The sequence below is a fragment of the Dysidea avara genome, chromosome 5 (assembly GCF_963678975.1).
Source record: "Dysidea avara chromosome 5, odDysAvar1.4, whole genome shotgun sequence".
In the NCBI taxonomy this organism is placed as follows: domain Eukaryota; kingdom Metazoa; phylum Porifera; class Demospongiae; order Dictyoceratida; family Dysideidae; genus Dysidea; species Dysidea avara.
This window is the reverse complement of record NC_089276.1, coordinates 10,131-37,679: the sequence shown is the minus strand read 5'-3', so window position 1 is coordinate 37,679 and position 27,549 is coordinate 10,131. Positions and strand designations below refer to the sequence as shown.

The 27,549-nt window shown below is 37.9% G+C and overlaps 3 protein-coding genes across 10 annotated transcripts in view; 2 read left to right on the top strand and 1 right to left on the bottom strand.

Annotated features, from left to right (window-relative positions):
• Positions 1 to 1,109, top strand: part of LOC136255702 (SERPINE1 mRNA-binding protein 1-like) — a 19,544-nt gene extending 18,435 nt beyond the window's left edge. For both annotated transcript variants that reach the window (XM_066048522.1, XM_066048520.1), the window contains exon 6: positions 846 to 1,109. In XM_066048522.1, coding sequence (XP_065904594.1) covers positions 846 to 1,037 — 192 coding nt within the window. In that variant the 3' untranslated portion in view covers positions 1,038 to 1,109. The remainder of the gene's footprint in view (positions 1 to 845) is intronic.
• Positions 1,042 to 3,023, bottom strand: LOC136255709 (uncharacterized). 6 transcript variants are annotated; one of them, XM_066048536.1, is made up of 5 exons: positions 2,638 to 3,023; positions 2,476 to 2,585; positions 2,193 to 2,234; positions 2,062 to 2,147; positions 1,042 to 1,225 (listed from the first exon to the last, which is right to left on the bottom strand). In XM_066048536.1, the coding sequence occupies exons 1-5, from the start codon at positions 2,779 to 2,781 to the stop codon at positions 1,089 to 1,091; spliced, it is 519 nt and encodes a 172-aa protein (XP_065904608.1). In that variant the 5' UTR covers positions 2,782 to 3,023; the 3' UTR covers positions 1,042 to 1,088. The 6 variants fall into 6 exon arrangements, with proteins under 6 accessions (XP_065904608.1, XP_065904607.1, XP_065904605.1 ...); XM_066048535.1 differs by having other exon boundaries at positions 2,193 to 2,237; positions 2,638 to 3,017; XM_066048533.1 differs by having other exon boundaries at positions 2,476 to 2,591; positions 2,638 to 3,016.
• Positions 2,765 to 27,549, top strand: LOC136255704 (uncharacterized). Of its 2 annotated transcripts, XM_066048525.1 has the most exons (5): positions 2,765 to 3,008; positions 3,057 to 3,309; positions 3,415 to 3,574; positions 17,656 to 17,865; positions 27,330 to 27,549. In XM_066048525.1, the coding sequence occupies exons 1-5, from the start codon at positions 2,952 to 2,954 to the stop codon at positions 27,448 to 27,450; spliced, it is 801 nt and encodes a 266-aa protein (XP_065904597.1). In that variant the 5' UTR covers positions 2,765 to 2,951; the 3' UTR covers positions 27,451 to 27,549. The 2 variants fall into 2 exon arrangements, with proteins under 2 accessions (XP_065904597.1, XP_065904596.1); XM_066048524.1 differs by having other exon boundaries at positions 3,057 to 3,574.

Below are 27,549 nucleotides of genomic sequence, written 5' to 3'. Positions count from 1 at the left end.
GTTAGGAATGCTAGAAATGTTTGTCATATGTCACGATATATCACATGACATGACATAACTTGCTCTAGAAAAATCAACAAAACACGTTTCCCTTTGGAGAATTTCCACAAAACATCAGTACTTAGGATAATACACGTAGTTTTTGGTCCCAATATTCAATTTTGTACATTAGTTTGTGTGCTATTTCTCTGTCACGGCATAAATGGGCCTCAACATACTGTGTCATGTAATTTTATGTCATATGTCACGACTATCGTGGCATCCCTACATTTTCTAAGGGATTGTACTTTCGCTGTAGGGTAACATCATTTTATCCTTATTACATCACAAGTAAAATAGCATTGAATGCATACCCACAGAATAAACACTTTGAAACTTAGTGCTTTGTTTACAACCATGCATAGCAGCCAATATTTCAGCCTATGCAGACTCAAGGGTTAAGTAGTCCAGTGAATGAACTAGATTACCCCATTTAGTGTTACTATGTATGCTTGTATTGTGTAAACATGCATTCCCAACAATTCTATCAGATTTAAGGGATATTGGGAATCATGAAGAACCCAGCTAAAAAATGTCACCCTAAAGCCAGCCTCAATTTCCCTTCATGACAGTATGGCAGGCACATGTGCCAAGCACAAATGTCTTCAGACCAACCTCTTCCAAAAAGTTTCTATGGAATTTTAAATTTTTTTCTCTAAACAGAGCTGACTGACTGACTAACTAATGACTCTAGCCAAGCACAGCTCAGCAAAGGATAAGGTTACGGGCTTGATTTCTATTGTGTGTTTGAAGTGTACAGTTCCCTTCAAATACTTTTTATTTATTACAGTGTTGTATTGTTTCAGGAGGTAATTGAGAAGATCAAGACATCTGGACGCAAAGTCACACCAGTAGAAGTGTCCATCCATTTCAAAGATCCGGCCCGACGTGGCCGAGGTAGGACAGCTGGCCGCAGTAATGAGGACAGACGAAGCAGCGGGGGACGCAGAGATCGAGCACCAAACATGACTGACCCTAAAGACTTTCCAGCACTGTAACCACTCACACCACAACAATTAATACATGTGGACAATTTTGTTATCAAATTGTTATGAATCATTGTCAGCAGTTTCTGTTCTGTTGTCTGCTATCATCTGTCTGAATCTCTCTACTCTACTGATCCTGCCCCCACTGGCTGTAGTTGGCCTGTCCAGGGAACTCTGTCTCCCACTGGAGGAAAGTGGTTCTGTTGAAATGACACAATCATTATAACCAGTAGATAATGCTTGTTCCCTGATAACAGTGTATGCCCTCCTGGAATACCCTGCCTGTCCTGTATAACAATAGGTCCAACGGTGTATGCCCCCCTGGAATACTAAGGTGTACTGTGCCTGTCCCCTATAACAACAGATGCCAATAGTGTATGCCCTCCTGGACTACTAAGGTATACTGTGCCTGTCCCCTATAACAACAGATGCCAATAGTGTATGCCCTCCTGGACTACTAAGGTATAACTGCCTGTCCCCTACAACAATAGGTCCAACAGTGTATATAGTATGTTTTCCCTGGATTACTAGGGTAGTGCATGTACTGTCCACCTGTACAGGAAGACTACAATACATATATTGGGAGACCACTAAATAGAACAATTCATAATCTGTACTGGTTAGTCACAACTTGTCCATTTATGCACCTATCAATGTATTGCCCCACTATCCCCCCCCCCCCGGGCATATATGGGGCTGTAGTGGGAATTTGACACAACCGAATGTCAAATGCCCCATAGTAGAGAAAACTTATCGTGTCAAATCCCCACCATTGGCCCCAGTTGTAACGTGGGATTTGACATAGCAAAGAAAGTTACAATAAAAAATATTTGGGAGCTTAATGAACGATTGTCAAATGCCCCATAATGGGGCAGCAGTTTTGTGTCAATTCCTCCTGTAAAGCATTGATAGGTGCATTACAGCCATGAGGGATTGGTAAATGACTTCCTTTGTTTGTTGCTTTCTATTTATGATATTGCAAGTGGTTGTTTTTATGTTTCAGAAACTAGTGCAATAATATATCCTCTGCACTCACTTGGTGATGGGCTGTCAAAGGCATCCACTTGTTGTAGATTGGTAATGTGTCCTTGTAGCTGGTCACATTCAAATTGTAGTTTCATCCTATGATATCAGTACAGGGTGATTAGTTTGTACTGTGATCCTTACCTGATGTCATGTGCTACTGCTTCAATAGCTTCTTCTGATTGGCTACTATAATAACATCACTATGTAATATTGCAATCCGTCACAAGGGGATCATCTCTTGCCCCATCCCTGGGGCTACCCTTAACCAGATAACAGCAATTGGCTCAGTAGTTAGGTGGTGGGCATTTAACAAACTAGTTTGCCTCCAACACAAGGAATATTGACACAAACAATATTATTCAAATCCTCCATAACATAGCCCCAAGGAGGGGGTGTGACATACTAGTACTTCAAACTGTGTTACCTTCTTAACACTTCTAGTAAACAGTTCGCTTGCTGCACCAGTCTCTTATCTAGCGTGTGGTCACGTGTGTTATGACTACATGATGCGACTTGTAAGATTTCAGACAGACACTGCAGCTAACAAAATGTGTGAATACAACACTTGAATTAAAGCGCACCACACCTCAGCATGTAGTTCGCAGGTTTGCTCGATTAGTGACTCTCCAAGTATTCTCCTGACCTCTATCAACTCGGCAGGGGAGCACTGAGCACTAATTACGTCCCATAGTAACCTGATGGGAGGGTTTACGTTGCTACTAACACACATCAATGACGTCAACTGGGCATCACATGTATGCCTGTATGCCACTTACGTAAGATATTTACGCGGATTGCAAATAGCGTTTATATTCCCGCGAATATAACGCGCTAGACGGATACGACTCTTACGAGTCGACGAAGGCTTCACGTGTGAAGCTGGATTACGAATAGGAGTGGATGAAGGCGGCGCGACACTCACAACCAACAGTGCTCAGTTCGACGGAGTTACCCAAGGTATATCAAATCAGTAACTTTAATACTTTATATTAAATATTATTTTAGGTGGTAACCGACAATAAACGGACAACCCAATTTCCCGTACATCCTCTACATGCACACTTGTCTCGCTCCTCCGAGAGCTTGAACTGTTTCACACGTAATCGTGCCCAGCCTAGTGGCCTCAAGACAGCTCCGACTAAAGGCACTTCAGTAGATTATGTACCGACACCTGATGTGACATTGGGGGTGTGTCATCTACGAGTGCCATCCACTAAGTGGGACAGGGAAGATGTAAAGAGGATATCCCAGTGGAAAAGTGAGCCTCACATTATGTCATGGACAGACAAAGTTGAGCATTGGGAGTTAGAAATTGTAGCTGGTCAGATGAAGAGCAGTCATTGTTACTTCCACTTGTTCCTAGGGGTGGACCCATCACTTTGGAAGGGCATACTTACTGATTATCGTGATACTGCTCAACGTATGTTCAAATTACTGACAATATGGTGTCAGGAGTATAATGGTAGAAGGAAAGGTCTGGTAACTGCTCTACGCTCACTACACCTTGATAAACTAGCAGACCAGTAAGTCACTGTAATGTGTAGCTATATGCATTAAGGGTACAAGAAAAGAAGCTATAGCTACCTAAACCCTATAAGTACAAAACATTGGAACCATTGCATGAAGAGATCAATAAGTATAGTATAACTAAGCTATAAGGATTATTGGCATTATGTATAGATTGTTGGGAGTGAGTCCCACACTAGGTGGAAAGTGGTACATACGAGTCAAATGCATGTACAGACTATGTCCAGTAACAAATACAAAGTTATCGAACATTACATGATGTGCCATGAACAAATGGAGTAAACTGGTCCTGTCAAACATCACATGATAATTAGAATCCTGATGCCACTACAGGTGCTGTCAAACTGAAATTCTCAGTAGACTTGCCAGTTTGATGGGTAGCTACGTGGTAGATAACACTACTAGCCGAGTCTAGCCCCAGACACTATAATCGCTAACATTACTGCACAACTATGCTCCAAGTATGGGCTGGTCCTATCAAACATCCATTGGTCCTGTCAAACATCCAAATATGGGTTGGTCCTATTAAACATTCAAATATTGGTGTTTACAGGGACAGATTTAGGATTTACAAAAGGGATGGGTGGGTCGGGGAGGGGGCTAACTCAAGGTACCAGTCTCTCATGTGAAAATACTGGAACTAGGGGATCTGGGGCATGCAAATTTTTGAAAAATAGATACTTAAATGCAGCAATTTTGGAGGTATTTCCACATACAATTGCTTATAATTTGCCTATAAATCAAGACTCACAGTAGTGAGTCATGCGGCCTAGTGATATACCATGCATGTGTGAGGTATGCAAATTGTGAATATTAATCAGATAGTACAATTGTTAAAGAACTATGTGTTTCTAAGTCCTGTGAGCATCTTCATAAATGCCATTTAAATTTGATTCTCAATAAAGCAAAGTGTATAGATTCTCTGACTGTAATAAATAGTTTGAGTTTGGCCACTTTTCCTTTGTTCATAGCATTGCTGTATACAGGAAAGATGGCCAAACTCAAACTATTTATTACTATCAGAGAATCTATACACTTTGCTTTATTGAGAATGAAATTTAAATAGCATTTATGAAGATGCTCACAGGACTTAGAAACACATAGTTCTCATTAATACTTTAACAATTGTACTATCTGATTAATATTTACAACTTGTATACGGGTCATTCCATGTCAAATCAACAAGGAATTTAGGATCACCTCTCGGATTTTGACGAAACTTGATGTGTTTGTAGTACCTGTGGTGCTTATCACTCATGCAAATTTTTAGCTCCATACATTCTATAGTTTCTGATTTGTGACCACAAATATTTTGAATATTTCATGAATATTTGGTCCATCTCTAGTTATAAAATTGAATGCAACTTTGTTCTGTGTAAATATTTTTAAACACAATTTTCACTGATGGAAGACTGTTGATTGACCTTTCCAGTGATCCCTAAATTATGGGATATCTACTTAATTATGGTTCAAAAGTACTTCATTGAAAATTGTAATCCTTTATATTTTGAAAAATGTTGCTTGAAATTTTTCAAATTCTTTTGTGAATAATGATTGGGTCATAGTCTATGTTTGATAAAAGTTTTGTGGTGGGACCACAATGGGCTCAAGAGATATAATGAATTATGATGTGGTATGCGGTGGAATTTGCAGGCTATTATTGCTGTATTGGAGTGTACACCTCCAATAACCACTCACAACAAGGCTATGCCAAGTTTGTCTTACAGAGTGAAGGTGTCTAGGTACATTGCAACCTGTATTAGTGACCACCTGTATTGAAAGGCCACCAATATGCTGCAGTTAAATTATACTTCTTTAATGTATAGCACAAAAGCATCAACCCTTTCTAGCAAATCCAAAAATGGTCCTTATTAGACAGGTTGACTATAAATTATAGATCTGACCACCATGTGTCCCTAAACATCATGTAAATGTTGTACCATCTCTTCACAAGTACCTTCTTTATTAACTGTAGTGGATTTAGCCATATTTAAGTTCCGTACGTGGCTGCATAGATACATACAACAGGACTCCTCAGAAGGGATACCTGGATACCTTGATAACCAGGACACCTGTTTATACACTGTACTCCCACTCTAGCGGTGCATATACATTTGGACCAAGATACCTCTGTAGCTTCTGTAATATGAGCACTTTATTATGGTCCTAGCAATGGAGGGGTTTTACCATATACGTACATGCATTGATTGTACCTCAATGTGTGAAATTAATTACTACATTACTTTACATTCACAACCACTTTGAAGATCAAGTCATAAATTCATACACATACTCATGTAGGAAGTAAACATGTTGGCCACATATTTAACGTTTACCTGTACTGATCTTCAAAAACGTGAACACAAAATACTTTGAAAAACCATTAATTTTAGTAATTACAGTACTATAAATCACGCATTGAGGTGCAAGCAAGTGTTAATAGTATAAAAACTCTTGGTACAAGTAATGCATCTACTATATACAGTGTAACTCTTCTATTCCCTGGACCATTGATAAAGTGTTCATTTTTGAGAAACCACAGACTTGTCTTGGGTCCAAAATGTACATACAATTATAAAGTGAGATCATGAGGCTATCAAGGTACCCAGATATCCTTTTTGAGGAGGTCTGTTGTACCTATGCAGCCATGTACGTAACTTAAATAGTGTAGAGTGGGGATATGTATGTAAGTGCACTACGGCAAGATTTTACTTAATAAATAAGGTATAACTGAAGAGATGGTACAACATTAATGTGTTTATGGACGCATGATGATCTCATTTATAGTCAACCTGTCTAATAAGGACCATTTTTGGATTTGCTAGAAAAGATTGATGCTTTGGGGCTATTCATTAAGATCCAATTAAAGTATAAATTAGCTGCAGCTTATAGATGGTCTTTCAATACAGGTGGTCATTAATACAGGTTTCAATGTACCTAGACACCTTCACTCTGTAAGACAAACTTGGCATGGCCTTGTTGTGAGTGGTTATTGGAGGTGTACACTCCAATACAGCAATAATAGCCTGCAAATTCCACCGCATACCACAACATAATTCATTATATCTCTTGAGCCCATTGTGGTCCCACCATAAAAATTTTATCAAACATAGACTATGACCCAATCATTATTCACAAAAGAATTTGAAAAATTTCAAGCAGCATTTTTCAAAATATAAAGGATTAAAGTTTTCAATGGAGTACTGTTGAACCATAATTAAGTAGATATCCCATAATTTAGGGATCACTGGAAAGGTCAATCAACAGTCTTCCATCAGTGAAAACTGTGTTTAAAAATATTTACACAGTACAAAGTTGCAGTTGATTTTGTAACCAGAGATGGACCAAATTTTCATGAAATATTCAAAATATTTGTGGTCATAAATCAGAAACTATGGAATGTATGGAGCTAAAAATTTGCATGAGTGATAAGCACCACAGGTACTACAAACACACCAAGTTTCATCAAAATCCGAGAGGTGACCCTAAATTCCTTGTTGATTTGACATGGAATGACCCATACCTTTAACTCTGCTTTACTTGAACTCACACTTTTTTTACAGCTATAAGCTGTTTTGGATGGGATATTTTATATACTGCCCTCATTTAGATTAGGCATAGCTCTGTAGCATTCGTTAATGAAAAGGTTTGGGCAACCAACACCCTCTCACAACTGTACAACAGTAGAATAATAATGTAATTGAAACTGGAAATTTTTGAAATTTGAATGATGCAAGATTGCATGCCATCTGAGAGCATTTTCAGTGGTATGTGTATACTTGAAATAAGAATGACTGTACAACTAGATGAGTTATTGAAGGCCTTTTAAATAGACCAATGCACTTCATTGTATTTATAGACACATCTTTTGTATATATGAATAAATTCTATAGTAGAACCAATATCTGCTGAATATTCTATTAGAGTAGTTAGATGACTGCTCTATTAGAGTATCTCGATCTTATGCACCTCCAATGCTGATCCCAGTTATCCGGTTTGATAACTAATGCCTCAAAAAGATGGTGGTTTAATGAGTATTTGTACCATTAAGGTTACGGGTTACCAGATAAATAATTTTGCAGGCGCTTTGTTTATAGTTCTGTTTTAACCGTTTTGCTTGGAAGAACTCACTAAAATTACGTGGAATATTAACGTATAAGTAATACCATAAGCGGTGATACACTCAACAAGGGAAGCACTTGTACAGAAATGCAGGCACTAAACAGTGAAACTGTTGATTGCTATTCATCAAAAACCAGGTTTCATGGGAAGCCATATTGTGATATTTAGCATTAATAAGCTATTACTTAGTGATTTCTAGGTCCTCACGAACAAATTGAGTTGTTATCTAATTGTAACAGCACTGTAGTGGACTCGCGGTATTTCCGTAGCAGAACTAATCACCATTATCCTTGAAAGATACGGTAACTAACCAGCCTCTAGTCAGTTTTCCCACAAAGTCTCCATGACAGGACCTAGATAATATAACCACCCATTGATACTGCCCTAAAAAAATTAGTACTAATTGGCTGACAGCTGCTATTTTTGATGAATAATAACCACATTAAGCAGTAGTGCTAAACGCTGGTTCAACCATATTGCGGGGGTAAACGCTGGTTCAACCATATTGCGGGACTTAATTTTACGCTTGACTATATTCTGCAGTAAATTATTAATTCTCACTTTGTATGATTCCTCCACTATTATCACGTGGCTATACAACGCTTTGAAGTTAACAACCTTCTCACTAACACCTGCTCGAGTTTCGTGCTAATATTGCATCATCCATTATCGTGCATCGAAAAATAATAACCTATTATTAAGCGCCTAACCCGTAACCTTAAATCTATGCTAATTGCTAAGACAGAAGTTCATTGTAATCTTCAGTGTATTGATCAAGTAAAGTCTGAAAGTGAGGGGGAGACTTCAGCCCCCATAGCCCCTCCCCTAGATCAGCCCCTGAAAACTCATTACATGACTGAAAAGACACGTGTTTATAATTTTCATAAGCGACCCCCTGAAAAATCAGACAATGCTGAGACTGGAGGAAGACGGTTGGTGCTACTGTTGAGGACGCTGAGACTGGAGGAAGATGGATGGTGCTACTGTTGAGGACGCTGAGACTAGAGGAAGATGGATGGTGCTACTGTTGAATGATTACTTGAAAGTCAAGATGACAGACGTTGACGAAGGCATGGGGAACTGTACAAATAAAGACGTGATAAAGAAACTTTACAACAAAAAGAAGTGAGAGTAGCCAAGCAGAGAGAATATAACAGACAGAGAAGAGCTAAGATGGCAGTAGAACAATGTGATTGTTTATTACTGCAAAGAAGAGAATGGTATTGTCAGAGAAAAAGATGTAATGAACCCTTGCATGATAACAAGTCCAACATTTGCTACTGATCTACTGAACAAAGATAACACATTAGTTAAACTATCCAACATCACTTAAAATTCAATAAAAGGTTCACAACTACAAATGAAAAAAGTTCAAAAGGCAGTTCATTCATTACTGGATTATTCCAATCCACTTTTATTGGGTTCTACTACCAGTCAGCACAAATCTTTATTCGTACATGTTAAAGCATTGCCGCGAGTGCTATATGAAAAATAAAGTATGAGGTGTGTGGCTGAGTTGCTAATAAAGCACGAGGCAAAGCCAAGTGCTTTATTAGCATCGAGGCCTAGCGCCGAGTGCTTTATTTTTCATACAGCACGAGCAAGGCAATGCTTTAAATGATTTATGGAACTGTAGCTTCACCATACACTAGGACTTATAATTAACACGCATTGCACGAACTATTAGCAGCCTGAATACACACACACTAGTTTAACAAAGTAACTCACACGTATAGTTTACCATAGTTTGGCATGGTAGATGTTCATCGTGTATTTTGGCAGGTTTTGGTCACAACCCACAATTGATTCTATTGTGACACATTGTGAAGTATTTCCGTGATATCTCTAGGACTTGTCCATTTGCATTAAAAAAATAATGGCAATGTTACCTTCTCCCACCCATCATCGAAGCATTTAGGTATGTCTATAAAAGCAATCCAGTGGTACACTGTAAATTCAAATGGGTACAAATGACCCAAATTTTTGGGTTGTTTTACCTGCAATTCAAATGACCGATTTTTTGGTAGTAATGACCCAAGGATATACTTGGCTATTTTAACTTTGTAAGATATAGTCATATTACCCAGATGCCCTAAAGTTTCTTCAACCTCTAGCTAAGTGTTTGAAATAACCTTGCCATCATGGTTATTTTAACCATCTGTGGTAAAATTAACTCTCGTCACAAAATATTTGCTTATTTGTTTGTTTACATTAATTAACAAGTCAGTCATCATTAGTAATAACATACATTAATCTATCTACGACACATATTCGCAATAGTTGTTACATACATACTGCATCTTGATACTTTAAACATACCTGATCTTATAGAAGTTTCAAATTGTATATAAAACCTATGTTCTCCGTGTTCACTTTTGATTGTGGGATGTAACACAAATGTTATAATGGCTAGTGTACTGTAAATTTAACCATGTAGCTGGTCATCTAATCTGTGCCATAGTAGACTTGACCATACACACTGAAATTACCCAAATATGTTATTTCAACATCCTAAGTTAATAGTTATATTGACCTACCCTAGTTATTTTGACTGATTTAGTCCAAAAGCCTACCCTAGTTATAACCACTTTTAGATGATCATTTTAACAAAAAAATTTGTAGGTTAAATTTACCCATGGAGGTTGAATTGATCCATTTGAATTTACTGTGTAGCACTCGTATTGGCTGGGGTGATTGATCACTCAGCGTTGTGCAGGCTATCAGCCTTCACCGACTTGTGTGATTAGTCATGCTGGCGTGAGCGCCGTGGACTGTTAGCCTGCACTAGGGCACGTGGGCAACTGTGCTTTATTACCCACAAGAGTACTTTAATTGTACAATAAAGCACTCTGGCAATATAGCACTGTTTTCCCTAAAGTGTACTTTATGAGATTTAAAGTATACTTTCCTTTGATTTTGCCCACGCAAAGTTCTATAATAGTACTGTTATCATCTGTTACGTTCTTGCTCATGAATCTCAGTACATGCATTTACTATACTCTTGTTTGTCAGAAAGTATGCATGAAAGTGTGGTGGCACGTACTCCAAATGTTTCTACCTCTTGCTCCTCCTGTACATCTGCTACATTGGTCAGATGTAACAGCCAGACTGACTGCAATACATTAAGATAATCATGCAAGAAGCACAACATTGAGCTTGTCGTAACTGCAAGGGAACTGACTGCACAAACGCATCTTATGACAATGATATCGACACACTTGAGTAGTCATACAATGGCATTTACAATCTCTTAGTGATATAACCTGGAAACATATTTTTACAACTTGTCCATACATCGTCCTAGGATGATAATTTAATACAAAAAGATTAGTTTTTGCTGAAGTATTTTGATGGTATATTAAGTTTTGATATAAGTAGTTCCTAGCTGAGATATGACTATAAACACCATAAAAACGTCAAACTGGTAAGCAGCAAAAAATGAATTTGTTCCCCTACGAGGATTCCTTAGTACTTTTTTTTTCTGCCATTGAGGACATAATAAAGGAACAAAATCTGTTGAGTTTGCTTTTATTGCAATTAGTATGAGGCGGACTCACATAATGACTGCACTATTCTTTGATTCCAACTGCATAACCCTGTGTACTCCGATGGTCCTCATCATACAAACTTTCCAATCTATCACTTTCATAAAGCACTTCCTCATTTACTATCTGCATAGCATAACAATCCAATTAACTTTTGCATAATTGAAACACACCTCAGGTTCGTCCCTACCTGCTTTAGCATCTGTCTAGTATAATACATTATGGTAAGGATAATCATAGCCATGTAATGAGACCACAGTCTATTTAATACAATTGTAGCTATTAATGTGCAAACTGTTCAGGTTCAGATCTTTGTCACTTACGTGGAACAGCTTTGTCCCATTTCTATAGCAGCCACGATTTATCACCTCAATTAAAACATAAGCCAAAAAAACAACTTAGGCCACTTCAAGTCATATGGTCACTCCCTAACCAACAAAAGGATGTGACAGCAGGAGTATAGACTCTTACATATACACCAGTAATGTATACTGTGATGACACTTATTATTTGCTCAATTTAGCCAACTCATGTTGATTTTGGTGTATTAACCAACATTCTTACAGTGTATAAGTAATTATGCTTCTGCAAAAGTACATTAGGAAAATTGTTGATGGATGGCTACACTAGTACTGCTTAAAACAACTGAGCACAACAATATATAGCTAAGCTCTATAGGAATTAAAAGGTCCGCTCATGTAGCTACTTTTGCTTTCCGATAGAGGTTTGCAATGACAATTTTAGATTTATCCTTTTGAACTTATCTCGATTATCTAACATATATCTAGATAATTGAAACAAATATATATTTTAGTTAACTGCCAATAATGTAGCAGTACAGTGAGCAAATGTTAGTTTTAACACTGTTCCCAAGTGGTGGGAGAGTTGGAGGTGTCTATATACACCATAAGATATTCTTTGGTATACAAGTAATTTACGGAAGTTTAGATAAATAACCTATCATTATATTAGTTTTACGATATCTCGATAATCGAATGTATCATACAGTACGATAGTACTGTATAGTAGGGGTTGGTGAGAAATCATATGGTTTCGTGGATTTTCGCACCTCAAAAAACGGCCTTGCAATAAGTTTTACCCAAAAAAACCACCTGGAATGCATTAGTACTGTTATAATGATGCTGTACCTTGAGTAAATGAAGCGAAAAGTCGAATGTTTCGATGTACAGTGAGTTTTAAAAAATTTGAAATTCACCTACATTTCATCTGCCAGCCTGCCTGCTGTAAGACCCGGTACGCTAGGTATACGGCTCCAGAAATTTCAGACAGTCAAGGTAATGACATCGAATTCACGAATCTGTTGTTCCAATTTAAGTTCTGTCAACTGCACCATGCTGTTTGCTTTCATCATTCATCTGCTTCTTTGTTCCTCTTGAAGGATAATTAATAATTTAGGTGCTTAATAGTTGCGGCATGTGCCACAGCCCAAAAACGTATTTTAATGAAGTGTGAATACTTGTGCATAAGATGAGGGTGAACGGGTGTAATACCCAAGGAGTTGTCTCTAGCATTTGTTAACGCTGGGTAGTCGTCTTTTTATGAGGTAGCTAGCTAATAATGTCTTGAGGGGTGGATCTACTTTGGGATCCAGACTTCTAAAAGCGAGGGTTCCACTCTAATATATGGTGGACTCTCCAGCGATGTTTTACTGTAAAATCATCAACATTTAGGCCATTAGAAATGTAGCTGAAGCCTTAAACAGGTGCTGTAATCAAGACACACGATAGTGTGTCGTGTGGCCCAAGAAGCCGGCGCGCCACACCGTGAGTATATTAACAGGAAGAAAGAAAATGCAATTTTCACACCTATGTAGCTCTGTGATCCCTTATCCGATTGGAACCAAATTTGCTACAGACGTGCCGGCCAGTTATGGGAGTCTACATACCAAATTTGGAGAAAATCGGTCCAGCCATTTCCGAGATACAAGCGAACAAAATTTCGTTATAATTTCTTTGTTGTTTTTTTCATCTTCATTTTGCACACTTCGCAAAATCTGCCATAAAATATGAATGCGTACACCAATCGGGCTGAACTTTGGCACACTTGAAGGGCTCATTAAGGCGGATCTCAGTACCAACTTTGGTAGGAATCCGATGAACATTCACGGAGTTATGACTGATTATGTGTGTAAAATAAGGTCGAAGGTCTGTCACGCCTACAGGGTAAACCCCTTGGAGGAATGAGTTGAAAATTGATATGTAAATGGAGTAACCATCGTAGGAGTGCCTTTTTGTGGTTGAAAGGAATTGAGATAAAGACCATGGAGATATGACACAAAACCCAACCTGTGTCAAAATTATGCGATCAATTTTTATGAATAAAAAAAACTATTAGTTTTCACGTCTACCAGGCAAACCGCTTAGAGCAATGAGCTGAAAATCAGTATGTAGCTGGAATAATCATCATAGAAAGTCCTTGCAGTAGTACAGAAGAATCGGAATACAAACCACTGAGTTATGATTCAAAAGGCAACTACGTGTAGCAAATGCGAGATCGAGATACTCTAATAGAACAGTCACCCTAATAGAGCATTCAGCTACATTTATAACTTACTCCATTATAGAATTATATTACATTGCAAGATATTCTGTACGGAATTCAGCTACAAACAGTTAATCTGATAGACAATTCAGCTACATGCAAGTCACCCTGTAGAGAGTTCATCTAGAAACAAGTCACACTGTAGAGAGATCAGCTAGAAGAAGTCACCTTGTAGAGAGTTCAGCTACAAAGAAACCATCATGTAGAGAGTTCAGCTGCAAACAGATCACCCTGTAGAGAGTTCAGCTACGAACAGATCACCCTGTAGAGAGTTTAGCTACAAACAAATCACCCTGTAGAGAGTTCAGTTGCAAAGAAACCACCATGTAGAGAGTTCAGCTGCAAACAAAAATCACCCTGTAGAGAGATCAGCTAGAAGAAATCACCTTGTAGAGAGTTCAGCTACAAAAAAACCATCATGTAGAGAGTTCAGCTGCAAAAAAAATCAATCATTCTGTAGAGAGTTCAGCTAGAAGAAGTCACCTTGTAGAGAGTTTAGCTGCAAATAAATCACCCTTCAGCTACAAACAAATCACCCTGTAGAAAGATCAGCTAGAAGAAGTTATCTTGTAGAGAGTTCAGCTACAAAGAAACCACCATGTAGAGAGTTCAGCTGCAAACAAATCACCTGTAGAGAGTTCAGCTAGAAATAAGTCACCCTGTAGAGAGATCAGCTAGAAACAAATCACCCTGTAGAGAGTTTAGCTAGAAGAAGTCACATTGTAGAGAGTTCAGCTACAAAGAAACTACCATGTAGAGAGTTCAGCTGCAAACAAATCACCCTGTAGAGAACTCAGCTACAAACAAATATGCCCTGTAAAAAGATCAGCTAGAAGAAGTTACCTTGTAGAGAGTTCAGCTACAAAGAAACCACCATGTAGAGAGTTTAGCTGCAAACAAATCACCAATTGGAAAGTTCAGCTATGAACAGATCACCCTGTAGAGAGTTCAGTTAGAAACAAGTCATCCTGTAGAGAGATCTGCTAGAAGTATCACCTTGTAGAGAGTTCAGCTACAAACAAATCACCTGTAGAGAGTTCAGCTACAAACAAATCACCCTGTAGAGAGATCAGCTAGAAGAAGTTACCTTGTAGAGAGTTCGGCTATAAAGAAACCACCATGTAGAGAGTTCAGCTGCAAACAAATCACCTGTAGAGAGTTCAGCTAGAAACAAGTCACCCTGTAGAGAGATCAGCTAGAAACAAGTCACCCTGTAGAGAGTTCAGCTAGAAGAAGTCACATTATAGAGAGTTCAGCTACAAAGAAACTACCATGTAGAGGGTTCAGCTGCAAACAAATCACCCTGTAGAGAACTCAGCTACAAACAAATCGCCCTGTAGAAAGATCAGCTAGAAGAAGTTACCTTGTAGGAAATTCAGCTACAAACAAATCACCCTGTAGAGAGTTGCAAACAAGTTATCTGTATAGGGAATAATTAACATGTAATAAATGTATTATAATATATATAATTTGTACATTTACTGATAAAATCTGAATTAGTTAAAGTATTTGAAAACTTCTTCATCTTTCTCTTCTTCCTGTGGTAAAGAAAAAAAGATAGGTTAAAAAAGTTGGGGTATACAAATACAAAAAGAAGTGAAATCTAATCCAAAACAGCCAAGCTGTAAAAAAAGAGTGCGGCCCTCAGAAAGGCCATGGTGAAAAAAGATGTGAAATCCAAGGTGGCGGCCAAGAAATGGCTGTGATGGTAGGTTAATGGTAAAAATTTTAATAATGACAATTCAGGTGAATTTGGTGCCGCTTAGTCTTGGCACAAAATTCACCTGAATTGTCATTATTAAAATTTTTACCATTAACCTACCATCACAGCCATTTCTTGGCCGCCACCTTGATTTTTCACCATAGCCTTTCTGAGGGCCGTACTCTTTTTTACAGCTTGGCTGTTTTGGATTAGATAGCTTTAAAAGACAAGACAATAATTATTTTTAGAGGCGCTTATTGCGTACAAAGGTAAAAGATAGCTGCTTCAAGTGATATTTATAGTATGTGGAAAACAAAAAGATATAATATAGCTAGCTAGCTAGCTAGACAAAAAAAGTAAACAAACTAGCTATTTAAAAAATTAAAAATTTCAAAAGGAACTAAGGGTTGATATACACGCTACAAAAAGTAAGGAAACAAGCTCAAAAATGTTACAGCTGAAATGAGAAATGATTCAGCAGTAAAAAGTAAGGAAACAAGATTAAATGACTACTTGCTAAAATGAGACATACTTTAATCCCTACTTTTGGCTAATTTGATGGTAGATTAGCCAAAAGTAGGCATTAAAGTGTGTCTCGTTTTAGCAAATAGTTGTCTAATCTTGTTTTCTTACTATTTACTGCTGGATCTCCACTTTTTACTGCTGGATCATTTCTCATTTCAGCTGTAACATTTTTTAGCTTGTTTCCTTACTTTTTGTAGCGTGTATATCAACCCCTACTTCTTTTGAAATTTTTAATTTTTTAAATAGCTAGTCTAGATAATCACACACTTCTACTTTCCAAGTGAAATGTCTCATTAGCTATGTCAGGAAAGCATTATTTATTAGTTAAGTTGTTCAAGTGATCCACAATGAAATGAAATTATGATTATTTACACACGAGGAACTCTTCATTCAATTGTAAAGTCTTAGCTCACTATATTTTTCCAGCCTTCTATATTCAGTGACCCTTGACTGAGTCATTGCATCGAGTGTTCCACGCTAGTGTTTTTCAGTGATTATGTGAGAAAGTTTATGTTGTAATTAATGGTTACCACCTGCCAATCTAGTACCATACAGTATGGAAAAGTTGAAGTTTGAGCTTCTAGAAAGTTACCAGCTTTTCAGTCAGCATCCAGTGTTCAGTGATAAGGAAGTCGAAGTTTATACCCACCAGAAGAGGTAATATACTAATCATTAGAGGACCACAAGGGAAGTTGAAGCTATGACCTAGTGTTGCTATTGGGCTAGTGTAGGTGATTATGGTCTACAGATAGGTTTGAAGGCTTCCACTGTGGGTACAATGTTGGAGGGTGATGGTATGTGCTCTGATGGACTCATACTACACTGGCAATTACAATTAATACTAAATTGTGCCTTGAGAAATTAATGGTACAACATGTCGACACTTTTTAACTAACCATCAGTCAAAGAATGTAGTGAGGTTTTTGTACAGAAAATAACTAGTTACATGTGATGTACATGTGATGTATATAATAAATTGGCAATGAAATTGCTATCATTTGCCATGAACATGAAGTACTCATGTTACCACCATGAATTTAATTTGTAGGACTCCATGAAATTCTTATGAAAAGTGTTCATTCATGGAATATTCACTGGTCTATGTATGAGTTTTCATACTTCTCATTGGTCTATGAGTTTTCATACTGCAGTTCTAATAGTTCTTGCGTGACAACAATAGCAAGTGAAATCATGTGCACAAGATTTCGTCCAACCAAATGGATTCATTTTAAAACTTCAAACTACGATTACCGCATGTGACTATTTGTTGACGTGCAAGAATTTTTTGAACTGCAGTAGACCAATGAATATCTTGTGAATATCCCATGAATGAAAATTTGCAATAGGAAATTCATGGAGTCCTAGGGGTAGCATCATGGCAAATCATACCATTTCATAGGTACATTCAAAATTCATGGTAGGATAAGATAGCAATGTAAGCCCAGAATTGGGGTCATTACATAGTAACTAGTTACTTGTTACAAACTTATAAAACTTTAACATTTCACATGACAAGATAAGTTAATAGAGTTATGACATATGACCAAACTCATCTGATGTGTTTTCATGTTAACATGGTTATCATCATGTTACCATGTTTACCATGTTACTATTGTTTTAGGGTGGAGCACAAGAAGTATGCAAGTAGCCCAGTGACACATTCAGTGGTTACCAGTAGCAGCAATCCTCACCAAGCCCTGGAACACAGTGTATCTATTACTGCCTTACCTCACAAGGTGTACTCCTATCAACAACAGGACTTGGAGAAGAGGCGGTGTAGTGTCCCTGTTGTGTTGCAGCGTCAGATGACACAGAACACCTTAAAGAGTTTGTGAGTTCCTCACTGTGTGTGTGGGCCTTAATACAGATGGATTGCATAATTTGTGGTTGAACTACTTTCTTTTTTCAGTTAGTTTGGTAGTCTATTGCAAAGATTGTGCATACATCAATTAACAACAGTACGGTAGTACTGTAGAAGTAGAAGGAATTTTAAGTTTGATTAGGGATCAAATAATTAAAAGTAGTGAAACAAAGGGCTAACTAAAAAATGATGAGACAAGGAAGGTTGCCTATACCTGCAGATACGTATACTAGTGGACATTTAATCCCTAATTCAGTCCCTAATATACAGTACTACCATACTGTATGATACCGTGTAGCGGGTTTTTATTGCGAGGACTTTAATCTCGCATTTTTTGGCACTTTGCAATATTAAAATTAGCAACATATTTTATCACATGGAGTTTTGTTTATTGTAAGGTTTTTAGCACTTGTAAAACTGTTGTGTTGGAACATTCGACAAGGTGCTTGTTTACACAAGTGTAAGGAAAAACAAGTTGATGTTGTGCTACTTCTAAAAACCAGGTGCCATGCAGCAAACAAACCTAACTGGAATTAATTAACAGTGTACTAAACTGCTACATACAAAATAGAAGTAATTTAGTAATTTATATTTCTTAATTATTTGGTAATTCTGTAATTACATTGTTAAGGAGGCGTACTTCGAACAAATCACTTTACCCCACTAATAATGTAGAGAAGTATCTTAACTGTTTTATTGTTTATCTATAGCACTTTCTTACATAAATTCTCCAGCAAAACCCAAAGCTGCTTTTCATTTTCGTTTTCGTATGTACGAGCACGCCCCCTTTTCAACTCGAAGAAAATACCCGATAGCCTAGGAGGCCAGCTGTGTTGTTTTTCAGCTGTTTGACGTCCGTAAAGCCCATTGGGCAAGGCATTCACCTCGTCCTTATAAACTCGCTTCACCCGTATTTCAAACTGGCATGTACTGTACTGCTCAAATGTAATGTCACACTTGCTCGCACTGCTCAATTGTGAGTGATTAAAAAACTCACTAATTAAAGGGCGTGGCACCTGTTTCCTTTGCTAGTATTCATCCCATACGTTGCGATGTTACATTTGAGCGGTATCGTATTAACCGCCTTAAACCATAGCTCACCTGCCCGGAAGTTTAATTCAGGCTCTACATGGCCTTTATTTCTCACATAAAAGCTGTTTTTAGCAAACAAAGTTTTGCTCACGTGGGTGCGGAAAGACAAACAAATATACAAGCAAACATACATACAAACACACACTTTTTGGAAACAATTTCAGTAAACCAGGCGTGCGCCCGGAATTTTAAGTTCAATTAGCAGGGTTCATAGAAAAGAAAGTAGGGGAAAAAGAGGTCGCCTACACCTGCAGATATACTAGTGAACATTGAATCCCCAATTCAGTCTATACCCAAGACCAAGACTGAATTAGAGATTAAACGTTCATGAAAATATGATTTTTGCATGTCTCGAAAGTGCAGCAGCCGTTACGCTTCGCTTTCAGCTACGTTTAGGCCAGTATATGGGTGATTCCCGTTTTCAAACGTACTGTACTAAGGTAAGCCATGCATTGTGCTACTGCAAATTGACACCTTGGGGCTGTCAGCAAAAAGAAATGGAACACAAAGGGGGACAAAGGTAAGTCCATGATGCGTGCATAGTACGTACTGCGGTATGCCAAAAGACACATATCCGGATGAAGTGACGTCAAACAGGGAAAAAATCAAGCCCATAGCCTTAGCTGTTATCAAGTTACGCTTGTCTGAAGGCATCGGGCAGGCAGGCAGGCAGGTAGGCAGAAAATTACACTGAATAATTTAAAAAAATTTTTTTAGTAACAATTTATTGGAAGCCTTTAAGATTGTACTGAAGGCACTTTTGGGCTTGGTTATACCTAACCAATACTGCCAAGGTGGTATTGTGAAGCTGGTGTCTTGGTGAATTTTTTGGCCAGATAAACCTTAATCTCCATGATCCCTAATATACAGTACAACTTACTGATGGTTTGTAACGGCTCAATCAGTTGCTCGTTCCCCTACACAACACGTGTTTCTTCACCAAATGTCCCTGAACACAGGCTGCTCTACCCGTTTCCTGGCAAACTTCAGGTGCCTGCACCAATTTGTCATGGATACAAGCATAGATACACAGTTACCATGAGAAAATTTGAATTTCACTGCTTTCCATCTCATACACGAACACTTAGCTAGTAATAAATCCGCTCAAGGAATTTCATGTTGCAAATTTGTCACCTCGTGAGATTAAGTGTTGCATGATTTTATTTTCGCAAGTAAATTTGTCTGCGAGAAAAACCCGCTATACAGTATTAGGAATTAGGGCTGAAACGATCATGGTTTTTTAGTATTCGAGTACTCTCTAGAGTTAACGATCGAGTAGTCACGATTGCTAGCTATTTGTAGTCATACCCATTTGACATGTTTTGTACCAACTTTAAACAGTTTACAGCTTTTCAAGTAACAACAATGATACACACACCGTATTAAAGTACTGATATTAGTGTCCCTGACAAAAAAAATATGCTAATCAAAACTCTACAGCCTTCATTGTGTCACTCCCTGATGGCAAATAGATCATGTGAGCTGGGTCACGTGATCTTAACGAGTACTTGAGTACCAATTTTACTATCCGAGTACCAAATCCTTAACGAGCACTCTCCGAGTATTAGTATTTGTTTCAGCCCTATTAGGGATCATGAAGTTTTCCAGCCAAACCTAAAACCAGCCTCTCAATTTCCTTTCATGACGGCTTGGCAGCATTGGTTAGGCACAGCCAAGCCCAAAAATGTCTTCACAAACCCTTCAATAAAAGTTTTCAGATGCTGACTAACTACGTAACTGATGCCTCCAGCCAAGCATAACTCGACAATGGATAAGGTTACAGGCTTGATTTCTTCATTGTTTGATGTTGCTTCTTCCCTTTTGCCAACCGCAGTATGTACAATACACACATTATGGACTCACCTTTGTCCTCCAGTTCTTTCGCTAGCAACGCAAAGTGTTGATTCATGATATCGGGATGCGGCTTCCCTGTGGCTTATCGCCTGTATTTTCCGTAGTGACTGGGTTGATTACAAAGACAGTTCTTGTACTGTTCTTTGTAGTTCTGTGTAATGGGCAGAGCATAGCTGAAAACAAAGTGTAGTAGACGCATTATGTAATAATTGTTGGGACACGTTCTAAAGCAAAATTAAATTTTATGGTATTTCTGGTGCCATTCTTTGTTTTAATGTGGTATGCACTAGTTCATTTGTCATAATTATGTTATTAAAAGGTAAACAAACAAACAAGTAGAAGGAGAAATTAGGAATATCAGTGATTGAAGTAAAAGTAGTGAAACAATAGAATAGCTAAAAAGTGATGAAACAAGGAAGTTTGCTAGATATCATGAACCATGGTAGTGGTTCATAATAGAGGTCGCCTATGTTTTTTCTAAATCCTAATAGAACACTCAACTAAATAGCACATTAGAAATCTCTTTCAACCTAAAAAGTTAACTTGGAAGAAGTTTTGGTCCACTAGCAGAGATGAAATCAAAAGCATCTGATAAAAGTACTTTTTTAAGGTGGCGCTAAAGCAATAATGCGCATTCTTGACAACAATCTGCTGTATCTCAACATGGTCTCAATTTTGAAAGCTAGTACTTATTTTGCATGCAAATAAACTATACATACAGGAATCTGTCATTCGTAGAGAGTATAAAGCGTAGAACTGCTCTCAAACCAATAAATCGGTGGTACTCAGTGGACCACAGAAGACGCGTTATCTCTCAACAACCTCAAGTTTTAACTCCAATACTTCACATGGTGAAAGCATACTATTACAAGAATCATCCTACGTATCAATAAGTGGAAGCGATGTACAAGTCGAAATATATGGCATTTACAAGCAAATGAGAGCCTTGTTCCACCATTCACACCAAGCGAAGAAGCCATAGAATGGATATATGATATACTGATACGTAGAATTATTCAGACACTATTGCTTACCATTCACACGAAGTTTTGGCTGTGCTGTTCAGCCCGTATCTACAAAGAAAAGACCATGTTTGTAACAGGCTGTAAGGTGAGCCGAAACAAATAATAGTTATTAGTGGTACTTGTTTTCAAGTTGTCAAGTTTGTTAATTTATTGTAAAGGTGAGTTACATTCCACCTGAACTGTGTAACAGCAGCTGCTTGTTGTTTTTGCTAACAACTCACCTGTTACTGGTGGCTGCTTTTGGTAACTAGTCTACCTGTGCCAAAAACAGCCCAGCTGTAAAAAAAAGGCGAGGCCAAGAATGTACAAGTACAAGTTCATGGAGTAACCAAAAGACATGATATCAAAATCTGGCCAAGAAAGCATTTACAGTATAGGCACTTTTGTGCATTCATTTTCTATATGCTTAACAATATCACATCCAGCTAGCTGTACATGTGTGCTTGCAATATAAACAATACTACTGAGATGATAAAAGATATTACACTGCATTGTTACCAAAATTAATTTAACTAAAAATTTACAATTGGTTTCTACTTGGCCATCTTTTTGCACTGTATATTAAATAAAAAGATGACCAAGTAGAAACCAATTATAAATTTTTAGTTAAATTAATTTTGGTAACAATACAGTGTAATTATCTTTTATCGTCTCAGTAGTATTGTTTATATTGCAAGCACACATGTATAGCTAGCTGGATGTGATAATGTGAAGCATATAGAAAATGAATGCATAAAAGTGCCTATACTGTAAATGCTTTCTTGGCCAGATTTTGATATCATGTTTTATTTATTTATTAATGCTTTACAGCACAAGTGCTGAAAGTCTGTAGGACACCTGGTCCTACAGCCTGCTCAAAGACTTTAGCTACTTAGACTTTAACTACTTAAGGTGTGTTTGAAAAGTTGGAGAAAGGAGAAGAAAAAAAAATCCATGACTGGACCTAGGTGGCCTCGAACCTGCAGCCATCCGATTTACGCTCGAACGCTTACAGGAGTCTACCAGGTGGTCAGGATGTTTTCTCCTTGTTATTTTCATGTAATTATATCCATAGGAATTCTAGAGAGTAACTCATTATCTCTAAGTACCCCAAGTAGAACCAAATGGACACTAGTTTATTTATTAATGCGTGCTGAAGGTCTGTAGGACACCTGGTCCTACAGCCTGCTCAAAGACTTTAGCTACTTAGACTTTAACTACTTAAGGTGTGTTTGAAAAGTTGGAGAAAGGAGAAAAAATCCATGACTGGACCTAGGTAGCCTCGAACCTGCAGCCATCCGATTTACGCTCAAACGCTTACAGGAGTCTACCAGGTGGTCAGGATGTTTTCTCCTTGTCTTTTGGTTGTAGTTACTCCATGAACATGTACTTGTGCATTCTTGGCCTCGCCTTTTTTACAGCTGGGCTGTTTTTGGCACAGGATATCACTACTTTTTGTTGAATGGAGAACATACAGTTACTGAAGATTGGCTATTATCATAGGAGACACTGCATACATGCATGCATAATAACAGCTTCAGCAACAGATTAGCTAGCTAAATCAGTAGCAAAAGCTTCAATTTCAGTGTTTAGAAGCGCTACTAAAAGTGACTTGCTAAGAGAAAACTCATTCAAACCGTTCATATTTCCCTCAAGGACTCACGTGATATTTTGCGTGATGTTTCACGTGAAAGTAAGAACTGGGGATAGTGACAAAGTCGAGGATCTTAATGGTTCTTCCTGAAGCGGTGGATTGGTGATATAACTAGTCTGTGTGTGTAACAAGTGGAGGCGAATTGGCTGCGAGTTGTTGCTGTTGTATGCCGGCCTCGGAATGGACATGAAGGCGCTGAATGCATCACACTATTCTCCCAGCGAATTGCCAAGTAAGTTCGTGTATAAGTCCCATTGTAAACGGATATATAACTATCGTCGTAATTTTAGACAGAAATCTCCCATGCCATAGTAGCTTCCTGGGATTAGATATATATATGCTTTTGTGGGCCAGATCCTTGCAGCTGGCCCTCGAGCTGGCTTGTTCTAGCAGCTGTGTGGGTCAGACCGCGAACAAGTTGAGCTGAACCCTGGTGAGAAAACAGCTAAAAATGAAAGATTTTTTCTCAACATTTCAACCAACCAGATTTGGTGATGACAACAAAGTTGTTAAGAGCAGACAAATGCTTCCATCAACAGTTCAGGAAAGGCTATATACTTTTATGGCTTCCTCTAATGTATGATGAAATCTTTGGCTATAAATAATGTGTCAGGCATTTGAATGATTAGCAAGTAAATCAATACTACAAAACTAATAAGATGATATTTTTGAGGGCTCAGCTCAATGCATACATACAGTATACCATAATTACTATGCATCAATCGATTGATGTGATGATAATATGTGCAGATCTGAGACAACCTTGGACCCTACTATATAGTAACTGGGCAGATATATAGAGTTATGTATACTCTGATATAATTGTTGAGTGTTGTAGTTTACTAATGGTCAAAGTTAAATTAACCATTTTAGATAGCTTTTTGTGATGTTGAAGGTGTCAGGTAAACTCCAGTTAGGGGCAGGCAATAAAAAGGTTATTTTTCAAAACAGGAGAGGAACATGCTTAGGCCCGCAAGGTACAGGCTTAACCTACTTACCCCAGTAGATGCACCATATTATATATAATGCACATATCAATGTATTGCCCTACTAACCCCCACCCCCCACCCCTTAGGGAATATATAGGGCTATAGTGGGCACAACCGAATGTTAAATGCTCCATGGTAGGACAAACCTATTGTGTCAAATCTCCACCATTGGCTCCAGTTGCAACATGGGGGATTTGACATAGCATAGAAAAACTACTTGGGTGCTTAATGAATGATTGTCAAATGTCCCATAGTGAAGCTGCAGTTTCGCCTTGTAAAGCCCTACTTACAGGCTTTACATCCAAGGGGGGTGGTGGGGTAACACATTGGTAGGTGCACAATGAGTTTGCATCATAAACCTTATGTTAAAATTTAGTCTGTCTTGCTTTTTTCATGCTTATAGCAGCTAATGTGCTTATTCTCAAACAATCAGGACTGAAAAACTAATTGTCTTCTACTTTTATCTATCAACTATCCAATCACTGCTAGCTACTTTTATCTATCAACTATTCAATCACTGCTAGTTTATTAAAATTTCCTTTGACTTGTTTACCATTATGCTATAACCATTAGTCCCTCCTAGTTTATGTCCTAGCAACAAAAATTGTTATGTCAACAATGTAGGTGAGAACCACAAAATAAGTCAAGTAATATATTCCAAAATTGGTCATCAACTGTTGCAGTATGCTGAATACATCTTGGGAATGGCTATGTGGGATGCTCACTTTAACAATAATCATAATAGTGGAATTAAATTTTATAGTTAGCTGTGCCTTACCATACTGTATCCCTTTCTGTATATGCAGGGTGGATACTGATGTTGTGACTGTTGGCGGGTGAGTTTATGGTCAATGGACAAATTACGCAAATGGTGAAGAAAAATTAATAAGTGGTATAAACATACCAAGATCCCACTACTATATTATGAAACTCTTGGTGGTACTTCATAGCCAAACACTAGTGTATCTGGCTTCTTGTGCTATTGTAGTCATTTTTTTAATTTTATGAGATTATCATAATGTAAATGTTTACTATTACAATATATCATGCTATCATTAAAGAGTTTCTATAATTGTGGGTTAAGTGCTGAAAGGTGATGCGCTGATGCTGGCTTTTTAAGTGAACACTGAAGTTTCAGAGGCACTGAAGGGCTGGGGCGGGATTAAAGACGTGCACGGGTAATGTAGCAGTAAGTTACTTCAACTGTGGGTATGAAACAGCTGGCTATAGCTATGTATGGCCTTGCATGGGCCAGAGTCATGCTATAACGAGTCAGTGGAGGCATACCGTGGCGAATTTAAAACAAATCAGTGACTGGACTCACAATTAAACCAAGAGTTGACAGCACAATGTCTATCAAATCAGCCAGCTCGCTATGGCTAATGACCTTGCCCACTTCTATACTGTTTGGTTGGGTTTGGGAATTGAGGCGGGCGCCTCACACCTCGACGTCATGGCGGCAAGTTTGAATCTTCAAAGAGCACAAAAGCGATCTCATAAACTAATGAACAACTTTTAGCGAAATTAAATGTACAGATACATTGTGTAAAAAGCCCCAGATAGCCGCAGCCTTTTTACAATACGACTTCATGGTTGAAAGAAAATCGCTCCAATGGGATGCGATGACGAAGAAAATGAAAAAAGAACGATGCACATTTGAATAAATAATTTAATTAATGCATTGTAAATGGGTGGGCGATGGAACAAACTACTCCAACAATTCGCCTGACTTTTCATGTGGTAGTTACTCATTATACAAAGGTTACATGCCCCTGGTTTCGAGGCGGAATCTTTTAGTAAGGCTGAGATTTCGCCATGCGGATTTTAAAAGATTGTGTAATCGATTCCTCATGTAAATGACTCACAGTAGTGGTCGCGTGTTTATTATTTTTGTGGGCGCACGCTTTGTGCTTCTTGGCCTCGTGACTCACTATCGTGAGTCTTGATTATGGTGTAGTGGCTAATTTACCACAAATTACGTCATATGTATTTGCTATGGCTTCTTGTGTTCATTATTGCTTTATCGCTACCTTAAATAAATGAAATCTGCCATTTTGAGCCATTTTGTTTATCTTCTTTTTCCAGGCTAGAGCAGAATGGGAGTACTTTTTGGGGATAAAATCTACCTTCCTATGTCTTTCTTCATATCCATTACCTATTTTTAAATGCATATTGTTAACACCCACTTTCAAGCGAAGGTTCACTTCACCCCATTGATCTTCTGACTTAAGTCTCTGCAAGGGTAACCAACGTGTTAATGTGTTAATAAGTATCCAATCTATTCACATTGACATAAACATGTTCATTTGGAAATCATTACCTATATTTTAACCACAGCACCTCGTATTATCATGTTACTATCCATAAATGGATTTATAAAAAGTAAACAAACTAGTGTAAAAATAACTTTTAAGAATTAAAACATGAGAATATAGAGATCGCTGAAAAAAGAGAAACAGGAGTCAAACAAGCCAGCATGTTGACACACAGAAATCTCTATTCGTACTCAATGGATATGGAGACTAAGGAAAAATAACAGCAGTTTCCATAAATAGAATGCTTCTGAATTGAGTCCAAATAGAGATCTTTGTTTAACATACTGGCTTGTTTGACTCTTGTTTCTTTCCATTTTTCAGCGACCTCTATTCTCATGCTTTATTTTTATTTTTACACTAGTATAATATACTAGTAGACATTAAATCCCTAACCCACTAGTTTATCTGCGACCTTCCTTGTTTCACTACATGTTATCTTTGATCCCTAATCCAACTTAAAAATTCCAATTCTTTTCTTCTACTTCATATTACTTGGTTATATCATGTAATTCCCCATCCCCTACAGGTTACAACTGAGGAAAGATAATGATGTAACCACATCATCGTCATCAGTGGCATCATCATCATCACCAATGGCATCTTCATTGGTGACATCATCAGGTGCTTGTTCACACGAAAACAATTGACCAGTCATCATAGTTCATGTCTCATTAAGTATTGCTTTTTGTTATACAATGGCTGTCATTTTCTATATGTATGGTTGCTAAGAGAACCCCTTACAATTA

What these genes read in the sequence shown, in the direction of transcription:
- LOC136255709 (XM_066048532.1), bottom strand. Translation starts at nt 2,781, where the DNA reads ATGTGTGTTAGTAGCAACGTAAACCCTCCCATCAGGTTACTATGGGAC. An exon ending in GCAGTAGCACATGACATCAG is followed by an intron (nt 2,148 to 2,192) that starts GTAAGGATCACA and finishes CTGATATCATAG; the next exon opens with GATGAAACTACAATTTGAAT. An exon ending in CTTTGACAGCCCATCACCAA is followed by an intron (nt 1,226 to 2,061) that starts GTGAGTGCAGAG and finishes TCATTTCAACAG; the next exon opens with AACCACTTTCCTCCAGTGGG.
- LOC136255704 (XM_066048524.1), top strand. Translation starts at nt 2,952, where the DNA reads ATGAAGGCGGCGCGACACTCACAACCAACAGTGCTCAGTTCGACGGAG. An exon ending in GTTCGACGGAGTTACCCAAG is followed by an intron (nt 3,009 to 3,056) that starts GTATATCAAATC and finishes ATATTATTTTAG; the next exon opens with GTGGTAACCGACAATAAACG. An exon ending in CAGAACACCTTAAAGAGTTT is followed by an intron (nt 17,866 to 27,329) that starts GTGAGTTCCTCA and finishes CATCCCCTACAG; the next exon opens with GTTACAACTGAGGAAAGATA.